At 35.2% G+C, this 18,575-nt stretch overlaps 2 protein-coding genes across 8 annotated transcripts in view; one reads left to right on the top strand and one right to left on the bottom strand.

Annotated features, from left to right (window-relative positions):
- The window catches only part of LOC111868354 (alpha-mannosidase 2), a 67,616-nt gene extending 51,710 nt beyond the window's left edge, over positions 1 to 15,906 (bottom strand). The window contains exons 1-5 of one of the 4 annotated variants that reach the window (XM_023858926.2): positions 15,848 to 15,906; positions 7,831 to 7,985; positions 6,930 to 7,172; positions 6,520 to 6,664; positions 1,930 to 2,101 (exon numbers count right to left, since the gene is read on the bottom strand). In XM_023858926.2, coding sequence (XP_023714694.1) covers positions 1,930 to 2,101; positions 6,520 to 6,664; positions 6,930 to 7,172; positions 7,831 to 7,941 — 671 coding nt within the window. In that variant the 5' untranslated portion in view covers positions 7,942 to 7,985; positions 15,848 to 15,906. The other 3 variants (XM_023858923.2, XM_023858925.2, XM_023858924.2) reach the window with 3 other exon arrangements.
- An 88-nt stretch (positions 15,907 to 15,994) lies between these two features.
- Positions 15,995 to 18,575, top strand: part of LOC111868360 — a 21,815-nt gene continuing 19,234 nt past the window's right edge. The window contains exons 1-2 of one of the 4 annotated variants that reach the window (XM_033753018.1): positions 15,995 to 16,566; positions 17,314 to 17,485. In XM_033753018.1, coding sequence (XP_033608909.1) covers positions 16,446 to 16,566; positions 17,314 to 17,485 — 293 coding nt within the window. In that variant the 5' untranslated portion in view covers positions 15,995 to 16,445. The remainder of the gene's footprint in view (positions 16,567 to 17,313; positions 17,486 to 18,575) is intronic. The other 3 variants (XM_023858937.2, XM_023858938.2, XM_023858936.2) reach the window with 3 other exon arrangements.

Raw genomic sequence — 18,575 nt, 5'->3', positions numbered from 1 at the left:
AACACCTTAGAATCAGAATGTCTTGTAGACTATTCACTTTCATTAAATCTGAGTCCAGTCAAAATTAATCCCATATTTTGCAACAACCTCACCACTGTGACCTGCATACAGGCACGGCAAGAGAAACCCTCCTAATTTGATTTGTTTCATTCTGGTCCGTCACATTAATATTATGAAAAAGTTAAATAGTTCCATCCAGTGTGACTGGTTAAGATTTTCTTATTTCAATTATTCATGCCCTTACATGTTTCGGTCTTCAGAGACCATCTTCAGAGGGACACCTTTACATCAATACAGTTAGAAGCATGAATAACTGAAATAAGAAAATCTTAACCAGTCACACTGGACGGAACTATTTAACATTTTCACAAACCCTCCTAAGTTTATAACAGTGGGTATGTCTCTTTTCTGGTCTTGTAGCATTGCAAAATGTTGTCATTCTTATTAACTCATGAAATGTTTTCTAATTCCAATGGCACGGATTCAATTTCTTGGATCTCTGTTACATCTGTGACACATCTATCCTTAGTTTTCACCAATTCCTCCAAATCATCATTGTCATCGCTGTAACTATTAACCTAAACATGCTCATTCAGACTGCCAATGTTTCGTTTTTCCTTTTTTAGAAATGGACAACCACCCCCATAGTTTGGTTAGCTCTTTGACAAAATGCATTCCTACTTTTCCGGTGTCACTTACTAAGAGTTCCCCCAAAATTCAGCTGCTGTTGCTTCAAATATTTGACAGCAATCTTGATAAGCTTCAAAATATTTTTAACTTTAGACATATTTTCCTAATCTTCTGCTGGATTTGCATTTCTGGGTTCAATGGTACCATGCTGGTTCAAAGGTCCCTTAGCTCCAGTAAACATAGCATAAAGTCACAGGGAGAATACTAGAAGCTGGAATAGCTCAGATAGCAACAGGCTATGGGCTGGATGGTCGCAGTTCAATTCCTGGTAGGTGTAAGATTTTTCTCTTCTCCTTATCATCCAGACCAGCTCTGGGGCCCACCCAGCCTCCTATCCAATGGGTAGTGGGGAAGATTTTCCCCAGCATAAAACAGCCAGGGCATGAAGCTGGCTACTCACCTATAATTAGTGCTGAGGTCAAGAATGGTGGATCNAACAGTAAACACTTCACTCTTAGACTTTATGAAATATACAAAAACAACATGCGTATATTAGTATTACCAACATAATTAAGCAAGCACAGGGACAACTTTACATTTCTTACCACAGGGAGACCACCAACTTTTGAAATGTTTACCATTCGTTTCTTTGGCCATATTCTCTTTAAAACTGCTATTGTAGAAGGCATTCTCATTTTTTTCATAATATTTCAGACCTTTAAAATTATTAAGGATGCTGATCTACATTTAAATTAATCACTCACCACAATCTGCAGAATGTAAACAGAACACAGGATTGATATGGCTCTAATTTAGAGATTTGTTGGCAAATATTTTCTGGAAATATTTCTTCTTTAGGTTGGTAGTTTCACAAACATCTTCAGTAAATGAAATCCACCTTTTACTCTTCTTTATATAAATTGCAAACTATACCTATTATTTACAACTGTGCATATGCTACTAAGACTGACTATGGTGACTGCTATGACAACAGTGACATGACTATACAAAATAAATACTTATGCATTACAAGGAGTGGCACATAACTGAAGAAAAGAATGGGATGTGTGCTGTCATACATATCCATTACTATCGCATTCAATGCATTAACAAAACTCAAATGACAAGCTATCCATAAAAAACAAATTCCCTTAAATGATGCATGCCCTGTTTTTTTTGTGCCATTCGTATTATGAAGAAGGTGGTATGTGACAAAATACAGTATTTTAAATCTACAATATAAGAAACATGAAAGATATAAACATGCAATTTGGAAAGCAGGGGAAATAATCTACTCACTTCTTCACTTGCTCCTTTGTCTCTGCAGGAATCTCATCCCACCAAAGAGAGAAGAAGGATATCTCTGCCCAGATGAACTTTCGCCGTGGATCTTCAGACAATTTACTAACCATGTTGTTTAGAATGTTACGTGTCTGACTGTGGTAATAGTCTTCAAACGTTTTAATCCAGCCTGACAGAATATTGCCATTCACAGTTAAATGTGCAACATATTACTGCATTTTACAATTGATAAATGTATAAAATTCAATACCACAATTCAAAACTGTTTCACATTAAACAACTCCATAAAACTAATAGCTTAATGAATGACTGACTGGTAAGTATTTAAAGATGTTACATACACTACAAATTTAGGTAGAGACTGTGGTTAGGGTTGTGACACCATGTAGTCTTGTAGGAAGCTAGCAACATTTCAAAGGAACTTGCTGCTTCCTCACTTCTACCTCGTAGTTGTATGTAGATGTGTGCTCCAAAATGTTGGTAACCAGCTGAAAGACCATGTGGTGTCATAACCCCCTTGGCTACAAATTTAATTTTTAACATTGTGAAAACCTCAAATCTAATATAATAGACATTATGCCCAAAAAGTCACTGACATCCAGAACAAACATAACTTCCTTATTACATGTAGTGGCATTAACATGAACATGTTCCAATGCCACTACAGGCCAGAGTCCACTTTCACAAGCTTCAGAGATAAAGTATGTGAAGAATTTTAAAGTTCACTGCATGTCTTAAAAGTGATTTTTAGAAAATATGTGTTCTCAAATTTTTGTCATTTCTGTACTGACATATAAAACCTTTGTCCTAAAGCCATAATTATCCAAACAAATATATATCAGAAATCAATAATGTGATACCTATTCCATACAAGTTACTGATTTTTTATGCCAGCTAAACTGCAAAGGTGAAGCAAAGGTTCAAAAATATAAAGTCTGTAATTATTCACACATCTCTTCATATAAATAATTCAGAACTCATATCTCTGACACATCTGAATGCTTTAAAGTACCTAATATTCAGGGGTCTATAAAACAGTGATCTGATAAATAAAAGAAGTGTCAAGAATGCCATCTTCTGGGATGTGGCAATATATAGTTCTCGTCAGTTCACAGAAGATCTACATGGCGCCACATCCCAAAAAACAGTACTCTTCCTAGTCACTGCCATGAAAACCTAAAATCTTATAAAAGGAAGTATCAATTGCACCAGAGGAACGTGTGCCACGGAATCACAGGTTTTCAGCAGTTCAATTATTATTTAATTTAACACAAACATGAGTGCTAAATAAAAATTAATTTAATAACTAGCCAGGCATGTAATGTCTGAGCCAAAGAAAGAATATTATCTATCAAACAGGATGTCCTTTACCAGGGATTAGGACAGATTTCTGTATTCTTAAAAATTTTTCTAAATTTTGTAAACTGTAACCTCAACATCTCACAAATCTATGGGCCTCCAGGTCCTGTTACAGGGATACCTTTACTTACTTACTTCAAAACTGCACAGATTTCTAGCCCTACAGACGTACTATTATTACAGTATACTATATGTTACCCCACACACAAATTATCCACTTCATGGATTAACTGCAGCATTTTTAGGTTCCTCAGTTACTTCGTATAGTGTTCCACAATGATTTAAGTGTTGCTATTTCATCTGTTTCAGTAATATGTATCAGCGACGCTTTACAATGATTTTCAGGAGACTGTATATATTAACCTGTTGAAACTTTCCAGCTTATTAGTCTACTGCTTTTTGCACTAAACTACTATCATTGAACAAGGGCTGCCTTTTTCAATTAGCTAAACATTTGTCTCACTGCTTAGTTAACAGTAAGTATTAAAAGAGTGATTTTTGGGATTAAATGCAGCATGGATAATGGGTATTTTCAGATTCTTGGATTTGCCAGTCATTGCTTTTAATTACCTGTGTTATTTCTCACCTCCATTAGAGCAAATAATTGTGAGTTCACTGTACTATTATTATTATTATTATTATTATTATTATATAACTTTTAGATTTTCTTCTCTTGACTGTTTATATGTGCTGTATCTTACACTAGTCAGGTCCAAGTTGGAATATGCCTCGGTAGCTTGGAATTCTATCACGTCTACTGACTCCGCAAAACTTGAGCGCATCCAGAAAAAGTTTGCATCTGTCTGTTTCTACCGCTACTTCCCACATAGCTCCTATAGTTATACATCTGCCTTAGAGAGACTAAGATTGCACCCTCTAAGTATGCGTAGACATCTTCTTGATGCACTCTTCTTCATTCAGGTTTATCGTGGCCTTAAATCCTGCTCCTCCCTTCTGGATAATGCTAGTCTTCGTGTTCCTACTTGCCATGTTCGAGACTTCTCTACTTTTAGCGTTCGTCCCTCAAAAAGACACTGTCCCTCTTCTAGGTGCGCCCTTGCTACCAACGTGGTGGGTAAAGATCTCGACATATTTGCAGACGGAGCGGTTTCTCTGAATCATATTTTACAAGCATGTACCAAACCTTTTACGGTGTTACTTGATTAGTGTTTTCATTCACTACAAATATGTGTTACCTCGGCTAGCTTTAATTATTCTTATGTAATTGGTTTTAATTTATTGACTGGTTATTAATTTTATTAATTTTATGCTATCACTCACTGGTGTCTTATCTTAGTATTTAGTTACTAACAGTATTAGCAACATTCGTAATATTTCATAAATGTATGTATATATTTCAGTCTTCTTTAGATCTATGTTCACAGATTTATTTGTCGTATTTGTATTTTGTTTTAATTATTTTGTACCTTATATACTCGTGCTAACTTTGTAATTGGCCGCTGGGCTGTTAAGTTATTGCACGTAAATAAACATGAATTGAATTGAATTGAATTGAATTATTATTATTTACTGATTTACAAATACAGTAGGACTTCACTAATTTGAACTAATTGGGAGTGAACCCTTGTCCAAATATGTGAAAGTCTAAATTATATAAGTGTTACTGAAAACATGTTCAGGGAAGTTGCAGCAGCCTGCAACTCCACTCTTCTTACAGGGACACCAACAGAACGCTGTTGCTTGTACCACTGGTAAACAGCCTCATAAATTTTGTTCTGCTTGGGTCCAGTTGTCCTTTTCCACTTTTCAGCTTGATCACTACATGGATCATCCTGTTTTAGAACAAATTGCAATGTTTGTTTAAGATTTTTCTTTAATACCATATAAGGTAGGCCTAATTATATCATACTGATTCATTACATTCTGAATGGAAGCACCATCAACAAGTTTGTTTAAAACTTTCATGTTCTCTTGGAAGGTGGATCATATTTTCCTCTAGCACTCATTTTAACAGATGAAAAATACACTACTGAAACACTAAAATGCTAATAAAAAGTAGGCCTACTCAAACACCAACATGCACTGTTCACACAAACACAGAAAGTTTTAGGTTAGCTGTCTGCATATCTATTTTCTTGTGGCCGATTTTCTAGATCTAGAATGCTCTGACTTTAAATCTCTTTTAAAATGGCCTTCATGTTTGATGTGAGGCCTATGTGGATCTACGATCATCTATGCTAGCACTACACTGATCATGGCAATGTTATCATCAAGGTTGTAATGTGCAAAAACTAAAAAAACAGTTCTCCAAATTATCATGAATTCTAAGTTAGTGAAGTTCAAATTATTGATGTTACACTAAAATTGTAAATATTATATGAAGGTGTCTTCATGATCTCCACACATAAATTTAAAACCCGGTATTAAGTTCACATTTACTTTTCCAGAGTCAGTGTCAGCTGTCAAGAATGTTCATATAATCAGACAATCAAATATCTGTACTTACTTACTCATGGAGCTGAGCCCTTTTTGAGGAGCTGCCAATACTCAAAAATTTCCCAGCATTTTATGGAACCCAAAGGTTCATTATCGTGTTAACAAGAGCCCTCCACTGGTACCTATCTGGAGCCAGATCACCCACCTTCGCCTTAGTCTTCCCAGCGGTCTCTTTCCTTCTGGCTTTCCCACCAATATCCTATATGCATTCCTCTTCTCCCTCGTTCATACTACATGCCCTGCCCACCACATCCTCCTTGACTTGATCATTCTAATTATACTTCAAGAGGAGTACAAGTTATGAAGCTCCTCATATCAGATAACTGTGAACATCCTGATTTCTAAACAACTTCACTGAACCTAAAATATTACTCTGAAAATCCAGATAGCCACACATATTAGTTATAATTCATATTACTGCCTCTAAAGGTATCCAGAATGCCTTTTCAATAAGTCAACTACACATAGGATTTGAGGTTCTCACAGTGGTGGTTATGAAGAGTACTATCTTCACTGTCTTCACTGACATTTCAGTGGAACATGTTACCTCCATTTTCAGGGATGAAGAACAGGCAAAGCATGAAACCAACATGAAGCAGACAGTATGTGATACACTGCTGTTTACTTCACCAGTCTGTATCAAATTACATCTCAAGACAGAATTCTTCAAGTCTGTTACATGGTATAATTAAGGTCATGACTAACTTTATAATACTTAATGTATAAAAACAAATATGATTTATTTCTATTGACTGTCCAGATGTGTCATACCTGGATCATTGTGAGAGTGTGGAACCACAAATACTCTGAGCTTTCTTTTTCCCCATTCTTGTTCACTGAGTTCCACATTCCAGCCTTGTTTCCAAGCTCCACCATCAATGTTGTCAAACTTCAATTCCTTATAGACATCCAACATCTATCAGACAAAAAAAAATGTAAATTACACACAGGAATAGGGGAAAGAAATGTAAAGGAAGTTTTTGATATTCTGGGTATATTTAAAGTTTGATCTTTAGAAACCCTACAATCCAGAACTCCATCAGCATAAGACAAAAAGATTGATTCTGTGACAAATTATATTTTTGAGATAAGTCCAGTTCATCATAAAAGAAAAAAAGAATAACAACATAGCATTTCCACAGTACTGCATGACCCTCTCTTTTTATGATTATTTCACTTACTTGAATGTCTGTCCTAGGTACAGTTCTAAACTGACTGCTACAGGAAACATGCGATTCAGGTACGATGGTAGTAGTTGAGCTCACAGTAACAGTGTGATTTGAATGCTGCTGGTACTGATTTGGTATGGGTGAGTTACTGATTAGATGCTTGATGGTGTGCTTCAGTTTGCCAACAGTTTCATGGTGTCGATGAAGATCAACTTCTAATTGCTTTAAGCGGCCTTCAAACTGCACCCATTTGTTCTGCATCAAATGTTATGACATTGGTTAATGACATGTATTATATATTTTCATAAATACAACCTAATTCCATCCATTCCAATGCATAGTGAGACTCCACTTGGCTCCCAATATATACAATGTTTACGATCATTTAAAAATCCTGAACAAGAAATATTTATGTAATCCCCCCCCCCCAGGGTAACAATTTGAAAAGTAAAATAGAATGTTTTACTTTTATGACTCAGTGCTACTTCATACATCAGCATCTTCTGCCATCTCCTCCTAGCGAGCCCATCACAGGCATGTAATCCAGATCTTCTCAGCTTATAACGGGACTTTGAGAGTGCAGGTAAAAGTAGAAGACAGTACAAGTTTCAGGGGTGCATGACATTTCAAACTATTGCAAGCTCCTATAGTCTATTGAACTCATCTACTCACAATCTCGAGTCAAAAATGGAAGTTCTACAGTACAATGTTCAGTGTTCAGAGTCTAGCCATTTTCCACTCCATGTATACAGTTCTGATTACAGAATCCAGATTCCAGTCTCTGCTGTAAAGATTTCCATAAAATGCTATGCCCTGGTACACTGAATGCATATCTAAATCATAAACATTACCCATAACTCCTAATGTGATATATATACCCCTTGGATATAACACTATCACTATATGTACCTACATCATGAACATCAGATGGAAAAACTGCAAGATCCATCATCATATACAGAACAAGACAGCCACCCAGAATAAGTGCTGCCCCCACCAGGGCTGACATCTTACGCACCCGCATTGGGATTCCTTCTGCTGCTCAATCACATGAGTTCAACCTGAAATCTAACAATATTAACATTTCAATAGACTATATTTACATTTAGGTAATGGTTATGTAGATGTGTAGTCCTGTAAGTGGTTACCAACATTCTGGAGAAAACTGCTGCCTCCCCTTCCTCCTTCAACACAGAAGTTCCTCCTAAATGTTGGTGACCACTTACAAGATTACACTAGACTGTACAGCAGAAGACCACAATCTAAATGTTATGAATACTGAAGCCTCACAGTTATTACATTACACTGTATTAGTTTACCTTACATTATATTACAATACATTGCATTGCATTTCAATACATTACATTCTCTGGATCCATAGTTAGTCAAATTGACTGTAGGATGTGGAATATGTCATATAAATACAAAAACATATGTGTATGTACAGTACAACTGAAGTTTCCACAAAAGAAAACACAGTGGTTACATATGAGGCTATTCAAAAATACATCCACATATTTACATCAATACCATTAACTTATGCTATTTACACAACCTTTAAATGGATGAGTTATTTTGTGCAATAAGTACTCATCAACAAAGCAGAATGCACATATGTTTAGGTATCATTCTAGTGCTATTTTAAATCGTGCTTTCTCATTCATAAGACTTTAGAGATCAGATGGCAGATTATTGAATATTTTAATCCCAGCATATTATATTCTTGTCTGGGAGCATGAGAGGTTAAAAGCTGGTTTATGGAGATAGTGCTTGTCTCTTATGTTAACACTACATATATCTGCATTGGTCTGATAATGTTCATTAGTTGTATTGAAGTTTATTAATGAAAATATTTATTCACATGGAAGAGTTAAGAACTTTGATGTCTCAAATAGAGCTCTACAAGATTTATGGGATTTGACACCCATCATGAGTCTAATAATTTTCTTTTACAATCTTTACTGTTTGCATCCTGTTGTGTATCATGATTGGTAGTATTTGACCATCAACACAACAATAAAAATAAACCATTCAAACTGCTCACATTGGTTTTATTTGGTAATTGCTACATGTTTCCATCCACATTTGGGACCATTTTCAGGCAGTCTAATCGGATACGTCTCTTGTTATTGAGCTATCCTAATATGGACCCATAGTTCAATAACAAGAGACATATTTGATGAGAGTGCCTAAAGTTGGTCCCAAATGTGGACCGAAGCATGTAGCAGCTATCAAATTAAACCAGTGTGAGCAGTTCGATTGGTTTATTTTTACTGTTGTGTTGACAGTCAAATACCACCAGTTCCTCTGCAGTGTAAATACCTTTTTGCTGTCAAATGAATTACACCAGAAAATGATTCCACACTTCGTTAAGAGAGTGAAAGTTGGCAAAATAAATTGATTTGAGAGCGTCAATGTTACTGATATGCAACACAGATCTAACTGCATAACATACTCCACTTAGCTTCGGAACCAACTGATCGATATGGTTTTTCAAACTTAAATGGTTATGAATTTGCACACCAAGGAATTTTGCGTTTGCTGCCTCTTCTATATATTTATCATTATATACAATGCTTAATAAATACTTGAGTTTTTATTATAAATTTTATTACACATCTTTATCTAGATTCAGGGACAGCTTGTTTGCAGAAAACATTTATACATTTGAGGGAAAACTATGTTTGATAGTATGCAGAAATAAACTAAATTTTTACTAGAAATTATGCCACTAGTATCATCAGCAAATATTACGGGTTTTGATGAGGTGCTTAGTGTAGGAGGGAGGGTATTCATATAAAGTAGGAAAAGGAAAGGCCCTCAAACTGACCCCTGGGGAACTCCTAGTTCTAATCACTTGTAAACATATATTTCAAGAATAATTAACTTGTAGATTTTAATATTAGTAATGTTATAGGAATGCCTACTGCCTACACTGTATTTCTTTCTTACAGGAACGAGATCGAGGATACCAGGGTATTTTCTGCCGGGATAGAAGGATCGGGTCTTGAGGCATACAGCGGTGTCATGTGTTAAATAATTACTATATTAGTTCTATTATTAGAATCATCATTGTATTATCTTAGTATATTATTATATTCAATAGTAGAGTGAATTTACCGATTACACAACACGTTTTTATTATCACTACATGTTTCGACCTTAAGAGGTCATCTTCAGGTGTGTGAACATGGCTGTATAATTACACGCGGTGTTCATACACCTGAAGATAACCTCTTAAGGTCGAAACATGTAGTGATAATAAAAACGTGTTGTGTAGTCGGTAAATTCACTCTACTATTGATTAAACACACAACAGGATGCAAGAAACGATTAAAAAAATATTATTATATTATTCATTATATTATTATTAATTATTATTGTAAAGTATTTGACTTGTCCTATATCATGCATAATGATCCATGGATATGAAGTAAATAAATAAATATTGTTCCCCAGTTTGAGTAGGACCCCTGTACTAAATTTGATAATTTTATTTCAATCTCTTCTTTTCTAACCCAGGAGCTTTTGTGCCATTTAAGTGCAACGTCATTCACCACTCTTTCTTTGTACTGCTTTATTGGACAGTACATGTTTCAGCCTAACTGACGCATCTTCAGGCGTATAGGTTATTATGGTTAGAGATCCTGCTGCTCACTGTAAAAGGAAGAAAGAAAACCGCGTACAGTGAGCTGCAGAATCCTTAACCACAACAACATGCACATCTGAAGATGCGCCAAAATATGTAGTGTCCAATAAAAGAATATGAAGAAAGTACAGTGAAAGACATTACACTCTGATGGCAAACAAGTTCCTAAATCAGATCTATACAGTGCAACAGGATGCTGAAATGTAACATTTTGTTTTCTAATTGGTAGGTAGGATTTGAACCAATTTGCTGTTGCTCCTTGAATGCCAAAAAGAAGTAATTTAATTAAGAAAATGTCATAATTTATATAGTCAAAAGCTTCTGCCAAATCTCATAATAGTCCACCAACATGCATTTTTTGATTAATAGATTTTAATACACTGTCTGTTAGCTTACGAGCTGCATTTTCAGTAGATATTCCTTTCTTGAAACCAAACTGTTCTGGGACTAGTATATTATTAGTCTGCAAATAATGGCTTGACCTACTGTGCATAACTCTCTCAAGTACTTCAGAGACAGAAGTTAATAGCTACACTGGCTTGTAGTTTGACATACTAGTTTTGTCCTTTCTGTACAGAGGTCTTACTACTTCAAGCAATTCTGAGATTTTAACTGCTGCATACAGACCACAAAAGAGATCTTATCAAGAGTCACACAGACAAGTGAATAAATTTTTGACACTGAAGTGTCATATGTACAAAAAAAACTCATGAGAGCCCAAGAGTTTACATTTACATTTATGAATATTTATCATTTCATGCATCCAATCATCTCCCTGTAGGGCTGGATATAAAACATGTCACATATTACAAATTCATGATGCCTACACATCATTCTTCCTTGGTCCAATAAAATATAAAATCAAGCCTGAGACAGAAGAGCTCAAGTTGTCAGGACAACACACATAGGTCATTGAAAAACCACAATCAAATTCACCCCTTGCCATTCCACACACACTGGCAAGCCATATCATCCAAACAGTTACATTATAAAATATTAAAATTCATAACAAAAAACAGACATCATACATACTACTACACCTACAACAAGCAAGTCTCAACAATGTATAATTCCCACACACAGACCATTTATTAACTCTTAACTTTTGAGCCACTTACATGCTCGATGAATTCATCAATTGAGTAAAATGCGTTACTTTGCAAATAATTTTGTAAAACAGACTTAAATTGCTTTTTATCATTTCTTAAAACTGTGATATTTGATGGCAGAGTATTAAATAGCTTGACACCTGAATAATACAGCCCTCTCTGATAGGATGATAAATGTGTTGAAGGTATATGAAGGTGGTCATTCCTTCCAGTACCAATGACATATACAGAGTTATTGGTTTGAAAATTATCCAGATTATTAACAACAAATGTCATCAATGAGAGCAAATATACACATGGGATTGGCAGTATGTCAAACTTTTTAAATAGATCTCTACATGTATGAGTTGGGCCCACTCCCATCTTTATTCTTATTATTTTCTTTTGTATAACAAAGACCTTATGACTGTCTGATGTATTTCCCCAATATATTATTCCATATTTCACCAATGAATGATAATGTGCATAATATACAGCTTTAAGACTATTTATATTTAATACAGGATAATTTATGCATTAGAAAACCAGCTGTGCTCAACTTGTGAAGCAAAAAATCGATATGTCCCTTACAAGTTAGATGATTGTCCAGCTGTAAACTGAGAAATTTTATTGTTTCTACTTCCTTCAGCTTTTTGTTAAAATAGAATTTACATAGAGGGCAGCTCATAGCTGCTTTTGGGGTGTATTTTACCATTTTTGTTTTCTCCAGATTTAACACTAATTGATTATTTTGAAACCACGAAAACATATGATTGAAAACATCTAATTTCGTTTTTAAATTACAGTAGTCTTTAGCTGTGCAAAGAATACTTGTGTCATCTGCAAACATAATAACTTCCAAACTTTTACTTATTTCAAGGGGGAAATTGTTTATGAATATATTAAAGAGTAAGGGTCCCAACACCGATCCCTGAGGCACACCACATCCAACAATTTCCCAGTTAGAATAATATTTATTATTTATATAATTTAATTCCACTCTTTGCCTCCTATATTGGAGGTAAGATTTAAACCATTGCAATAATACACCCTGCACTCCATAGTATTGCAGTTTCATTAACAGAAGATCATGATTAACACAGTCAAAGGCCTTGGCTATGTCACAAAATATACCAGGTACATACTCTTTTCTATTCCAAGCTGTAAGTATTACATTGGTTAATTCAAACATTGCATCTTTGGTTGATAATCCCTTTTGGAATCCATACTGCTCTGAAAGTAATATTTTATGTTTTATGATACGATCATTGAGTCTTCTAAAAATTGCTGTTTCAAAAACTTTTGCAACCCCAGTTACTATAGATGTTGGCTTGTAGTTACTTATAACAGCCTTTTCCCCTTTTTTGTATACTGGCTTAATAATTGCATATTTTAATCTTTCTGGATATAGACCCATGGTTAATAACTTATTAATTACATAAGTTAGAGGTTTACTGATTTGTTGTCTGCACAGTTTTATAATTTTATTTGTTACACTATCATACCCTGAAGAGTTTCTTCATTTTAATTTGCTAATTATACTAACTGCCGGTCACGGTAGCCGAGCGATTTAAGGCATGTACTGTCTTCGCTCGCTTGGAAACCGGGATCGTGGGTTCGAATCCCACTCAGGGCATGGATGTTTAGTTTGTGTGTGTGCATTTTTCTGTGTTTGTGTACAGGTAGAGGCCTTGCAACGAGCTGATCACCCGCCCAAGGAGTCCTACCGAATATGTAAGATCTAGAAAAACCGAAGTGAACGGAGAAGTTCATGGAGGTAGGCCTAGGCCCACTGCGGCTGTAGTGCCAAGGGGGGGAAAAATATACTAATTATTTCATCTTCTGCAACTAAATTAAGACTCATATCTGGAATACTATTTGAGAAATGGGAATGCAAGTATGACACTGCAGTATAAATATTAGTTTTCTTAATATTATGATTTTCTGTTATTGTTGTGAAATATTTATTAAAATTATGAGCTGCTTCTTCAGTATTTATTTTTTTATTATTATTTTGAAAAGTCTGTGGTAGACATTCTTTATTCTGATTGTCAGTCCTATCTGTTTCAGTGTTGATAATGTTCCAGGTAGTTTTTATTTTGTTTTCAGCTGATGTGATTAATTGATTATAATACTTCCTTTTAGCTTCTCTTATTACTCTTCTTAATATCATGCAGTAGGATTTAGAGTATGATTCAAACAAATAGTTGTAACTGTTTTGAGAGAAAATGAAAAAGGATTTTTTTTACTGCTAGTGGGGAGGGACTAGGTCCCTTTTACTGCGGCCACTTCTGGCCTATTGTACCAGCCTCAGATGATAGGTGAGGGTGATTGTGGAGCAATTGGTGGAATGAAGATTGGCAGGGGAAACCAAAGTGCTCGGAGAAAACCTGCCCCAGTGCCACTTTGTCCACCATAAATCCCACTTGACCAGACCCGGCATCAAACCCTGGCCGCTGCGGTGGAAGGCCAGCGACTAACCGCTTGAGCTATGGCACGACCTCTTCAACAAGGATTCCTTCTGTCTACAGGATGTACATATACCAGCTGTTATCCAGCCTTGAGTTTGTTACATTTTGCTTTGGAAAGCATGACTCAAAGACAAGTAAATACTTATTTAAAATTGAGTTGAATACTTCGTTTACATCATTTAGTTTATATATATTTTCCCATTTTTCGTTAGATGGTTTATTAAAAAATTGAGCAACTGAGTCTTCATTTACTAATCTTCTTGTGATTCCCTGGACTTTTTTCTTCTCCAGGCAACCGATATTTTTTAGTACGGGACACTGAGCATCATGATCAGATAGTCCATTACTAATAGTGATTACTTAGTATGAATTTATCCTTGCCTTATCTATAAAAATATTATCAATAGCAGAGCTTTTGGTCACAGTTATTCTTGTTGGGAACTGTACTGTATGAAATATATTATATGACTGCAACAGCACTAATAGCTGTTTTTTATGAGTTAACTCTTCTAAAAAACTTACATTAAAATCACCACATAATATAAATTCAAGAGTGGAGCTTGGTCTAGGACACTTATGCATATGAAGTATACACCACATCAATTCAACAAATGCTTGCCTTTTCAAGCCTCAGGAAACAAAACTTAATGAACGGAGATGAATGACATTCAATATCACGTGGCTTTAAAAGACAGCTACACTTAAGTACAAAGTTCCACAAACATGATTTAAACCATACAAACTCCGTCCCAAGTGCAAACAATATATTATATGTCTCTGATCTTGCTCTCTTCTACACTACATGTTTCGGCCTCTAACGGCCATCATCAGCTGTATACTCTTACGTTGCTGCCACACTGAACCCAGTCTAAAATTTAACATTTAAAAAACACACTGTTATTTTCTTCGTTATTATCAACATCTACCTCGTTGATATCTGTCTGGTATGTAGATTATTTTGCACACGTCAATTTTTAATTTTCCTGTAATAGCACTATAAAATCTTTAGTTATAATTTTAAAATCCTTTAAAATTTTCTCTAAATTTTAAATTTAAAATATAAAATTGTTAGGGTTACTCGCCCTATGTCTAAAGTGCTGCAGCGGCTAGTTCTTGTTTCCACACTGTACAGGTGTTATTCTGTGTAGTCTTCCTGTGTGCGTGCCGCTGCTTGTCTTTACTACGTGTGGGCCGGAGTTTGTATCATTTATCGTGTAGAGTGCAACAGGATGCTTAAATATAATAATGATTTAAACCGTTTGGTACTTGTTAGGAGATACAGCATTGCTCTTCAATTATGAACTGCAGGGGAAGAGATACTTCACCTGCACACATTTACACATTGCTTATGGAATGTAAACCCACATGATATCAAAAACATAATTACATCTTCAAAGATATTTCATTAACACCAAGACTTTGCAAGGGTCTTGACCCTAAGTCAACGTGGGAAAAACATGATCTTCAGTACGTATACAAGCTCTACACACTCGAGAACCTCAAGAATGTAAACCCATTTAAATCTTCTCACCAAGTCATTTTAAATGATGACAAATTCCAAGATGGATATGTACATAACATAAATTTCTATGGCAACCGACTTACGGACTCGAAGAAAATTAAATCGGACAAGTCCAATAGCCTGACAAAAAAAAATTCAATAACCTAAACCGCACACAGCTTCGTTAAACCTTACTTCAGCACACACACACACACACATACATCCTTTGGCTTCTTTGGTGTTTACAATTCGAACAACCATGGCCATGGACGTTTACGACATGAGTTTCCAACAAACTTAAATTTTAGTGAATACTACCATTGGTCAAGACCGGTCATGACCGGCACGACGGGCAAACGGTCCAGGCGAACTTTACAGGTCAACTCTCATACCCAATGAACCGCTGGGAATATTCTTTTCTGTAACGTTGGCATGTTAGTTGTATATAGTTGGAAAGGTCGGAAATAGTGTGTGAGCATGGTTTTGCGAGTTATGATACTGATATTTAAGGTTTCTGTTGAAGGAGGTTAAGTGATTTCGACACGTGTGTAATAACGCTTAGAATAGAATAGACCAAAGTAGACTATTACTTCTAAGGTTGTGCTCTCATGTCTAGTCTGGTGAACAACGTTTGGATGGTGGATAAAATATCTGAAGCCGGGATTTTCGTATGAAATGAATCCAACCTTGTTTTTAACTGTAGCAGATTGATTTGATGTGTTTGCTTACTCGGCTTACATATCTCAATAATGAACTTCATAGAAGACGGTGAAAATAAATCACACATATTTTAGTTATAAAGCTCGAAGATTGTATATCATGTTGCGGACCACTGTCGGTTTATTATATTCTAATTCAGTCCTATCAAGAATCTTGCCCCAACAGGCGAGGCAAATAAGACGTGTTAACTTAACGTCGCTTCAATGGATGTCTTCAAAAGGTAATTATAAGTGAAACATTTTATAATACAGTGACCAAAATTTTTATTTTAGTGCCTGAGGATGATTGATTGATTGATTGATTTATTTCGTCACTGTAGATCATTGTACATGATATATGACAAGTCAGGTTAATTCTGAATATTAACAATTTGATATATAAGTAGATTAAAATTACAATAGTTACAATTTTTTACATTCTTTTACAATTTTTTACATTCTTATGTAAAGAATTCTTATTCTTATGATGTTATATATTGCCAGATTTGTTGTACATTGTTTTTATTTATTCTGAGAACATATCTTATATTGTTGTCACTGAATTCACACGCTTTTTAGAAATAAGTTTACAAAGGTATGTTGAAATTTTAATAGAAATATATGTATATGCTGTAACTCAGTACAATTTCAGAGCTTAAAAGTAAACAATGTGATTATCTTAAAACAAAACTGCCTGGGCACTGTTATGTAAAGTTGTGTCATAATTTTCTGCTGTCTTTATCTCATGCACTGGAATGCTAGATGAAAATGCAGCTTAGTTTGAACAGCATATAATTCTGAACTACTGTTTTCTACATATATTTAGGAAACTTAAGGACAGAATAACTGCTTGTGTCTAGCAGCTGTATTTAAATAACCATGTACAAATTTAATTCATAAAATTATAAAAGCAAAAGAATAATTCATGTACATGAAGTAGTTCTGTACTAATGTTTATATATATATTTGTTTTATGTAATATTTTTCAGATATTATGGACCCTTCAGCATCAAACACACAAGATTTCTTGTTACAGGATATAAAATCCTCAAGAGACACTACACAAGTTCTGAAGATTGTAGGCATCCATCACAAAATCATGAACAACAGACATGTAATGCAGTCACTTAAGTGTCTTTTTGAATTGAAGAAGTCAGGAAAGTTAGTATTAAATTGGCTGTGTTAAAAATTGTTGTAGGGAAGACAGGTTGGATAGATAGGGATTAACTGTCAAAATTTTGTATGCTGTAGTTGATAGCCAGATAATAATGAACATACCATAGTAGTAACTGAAAGAGGTAAATGAGATAGACTTTGGACACTCTTGAGACACCCATGATTCACTCTTACTGTTTAGGTTTACGTGCATTGGCATTTGATGGATTTGACCTGATATGAACATTTCATGATAAATAATCATGTGTTCTGTCCAGACACAGATTTGAATGTTCTGTTACACAGAAAACATTAACATAGTGGTCTAATGCAGTAACAGATAAAGGACATAGCTTTAGTCAGTATATACACATGTTTGATCTCTGTTCATTCACTTGAAGTATGCTACCACACAAATTTAAGAATTACCAACAGAGGCTGGTTTCAGGTTAGTGTAATAATGTCAGATGAGATCTTGTTATTAAATCAAAATACTGGAGCATGTTCATTAATTCCTTCATCAGTAATCTGTCAAGATGACAGGTCCACAGTCTCTTCCAAAACAGTTCCTCCACTTGATGCGATCTAGAGCTTTCTCTTTCAAATGAGAATATCCTCTTCTGTCCCCAAGGTCATCCAGCATCTTCTTACATCTTCCTCCTCCTCTTCTGGTCACTTCTATCGACCCCTCTATCTTTCCTTCAATAACTTCTTTTAGAAGGCAGTTACCGAGTAAGATATGACCAATCCAATTAGTTTTCCGTTTTCTTATTTTGTGTAAGATATTCCTCCGCTCACTCACTCTAAGTAACACTTCTTCATTTCTCACATAATCAGTCCAACTGATCTTCTCCATCCTTCTCCAACACCACATTTCAAAGCTTTCCAGGTGTTTCTGATCTACTGCCCTAAGTGTCCAAGTTTCAGCCCCATACAAAGCCATGCTCCAAATGTATAGTTTCGTTCTCAAATTTAAGTCCAATTTGCTGGTAAAAAGATTCTTCTTCTTGCTAAATGCAGCTTTTGCCATGGCAATCCTAGATTTAATTTCACGCGTAAACCTTCCATCATCTGTTAACAAGCTACCCAAATATTT

This window comes from Cryptotermes secundus, unplaced genomic scaffold (genome assembly GCF_002891405.2).
Source record: "Cryptotermes secundus unplaced genomic scaffold, Csec_1.0 scaffold2065, whole genome shotgun sequence".
Classification (NCBI taxonomy): domain Eukaryota; kingdom Metazoa; phylum Arthropoda; class Insecta; order Blattodea; family Kalotermitidae; genus Cryptotermes; species Cryptotermes secundus.
Note: the sequence above shows the minus strand (reverse complement) of the source record. Positions and strands in the feature narration are given on the sequence as shown.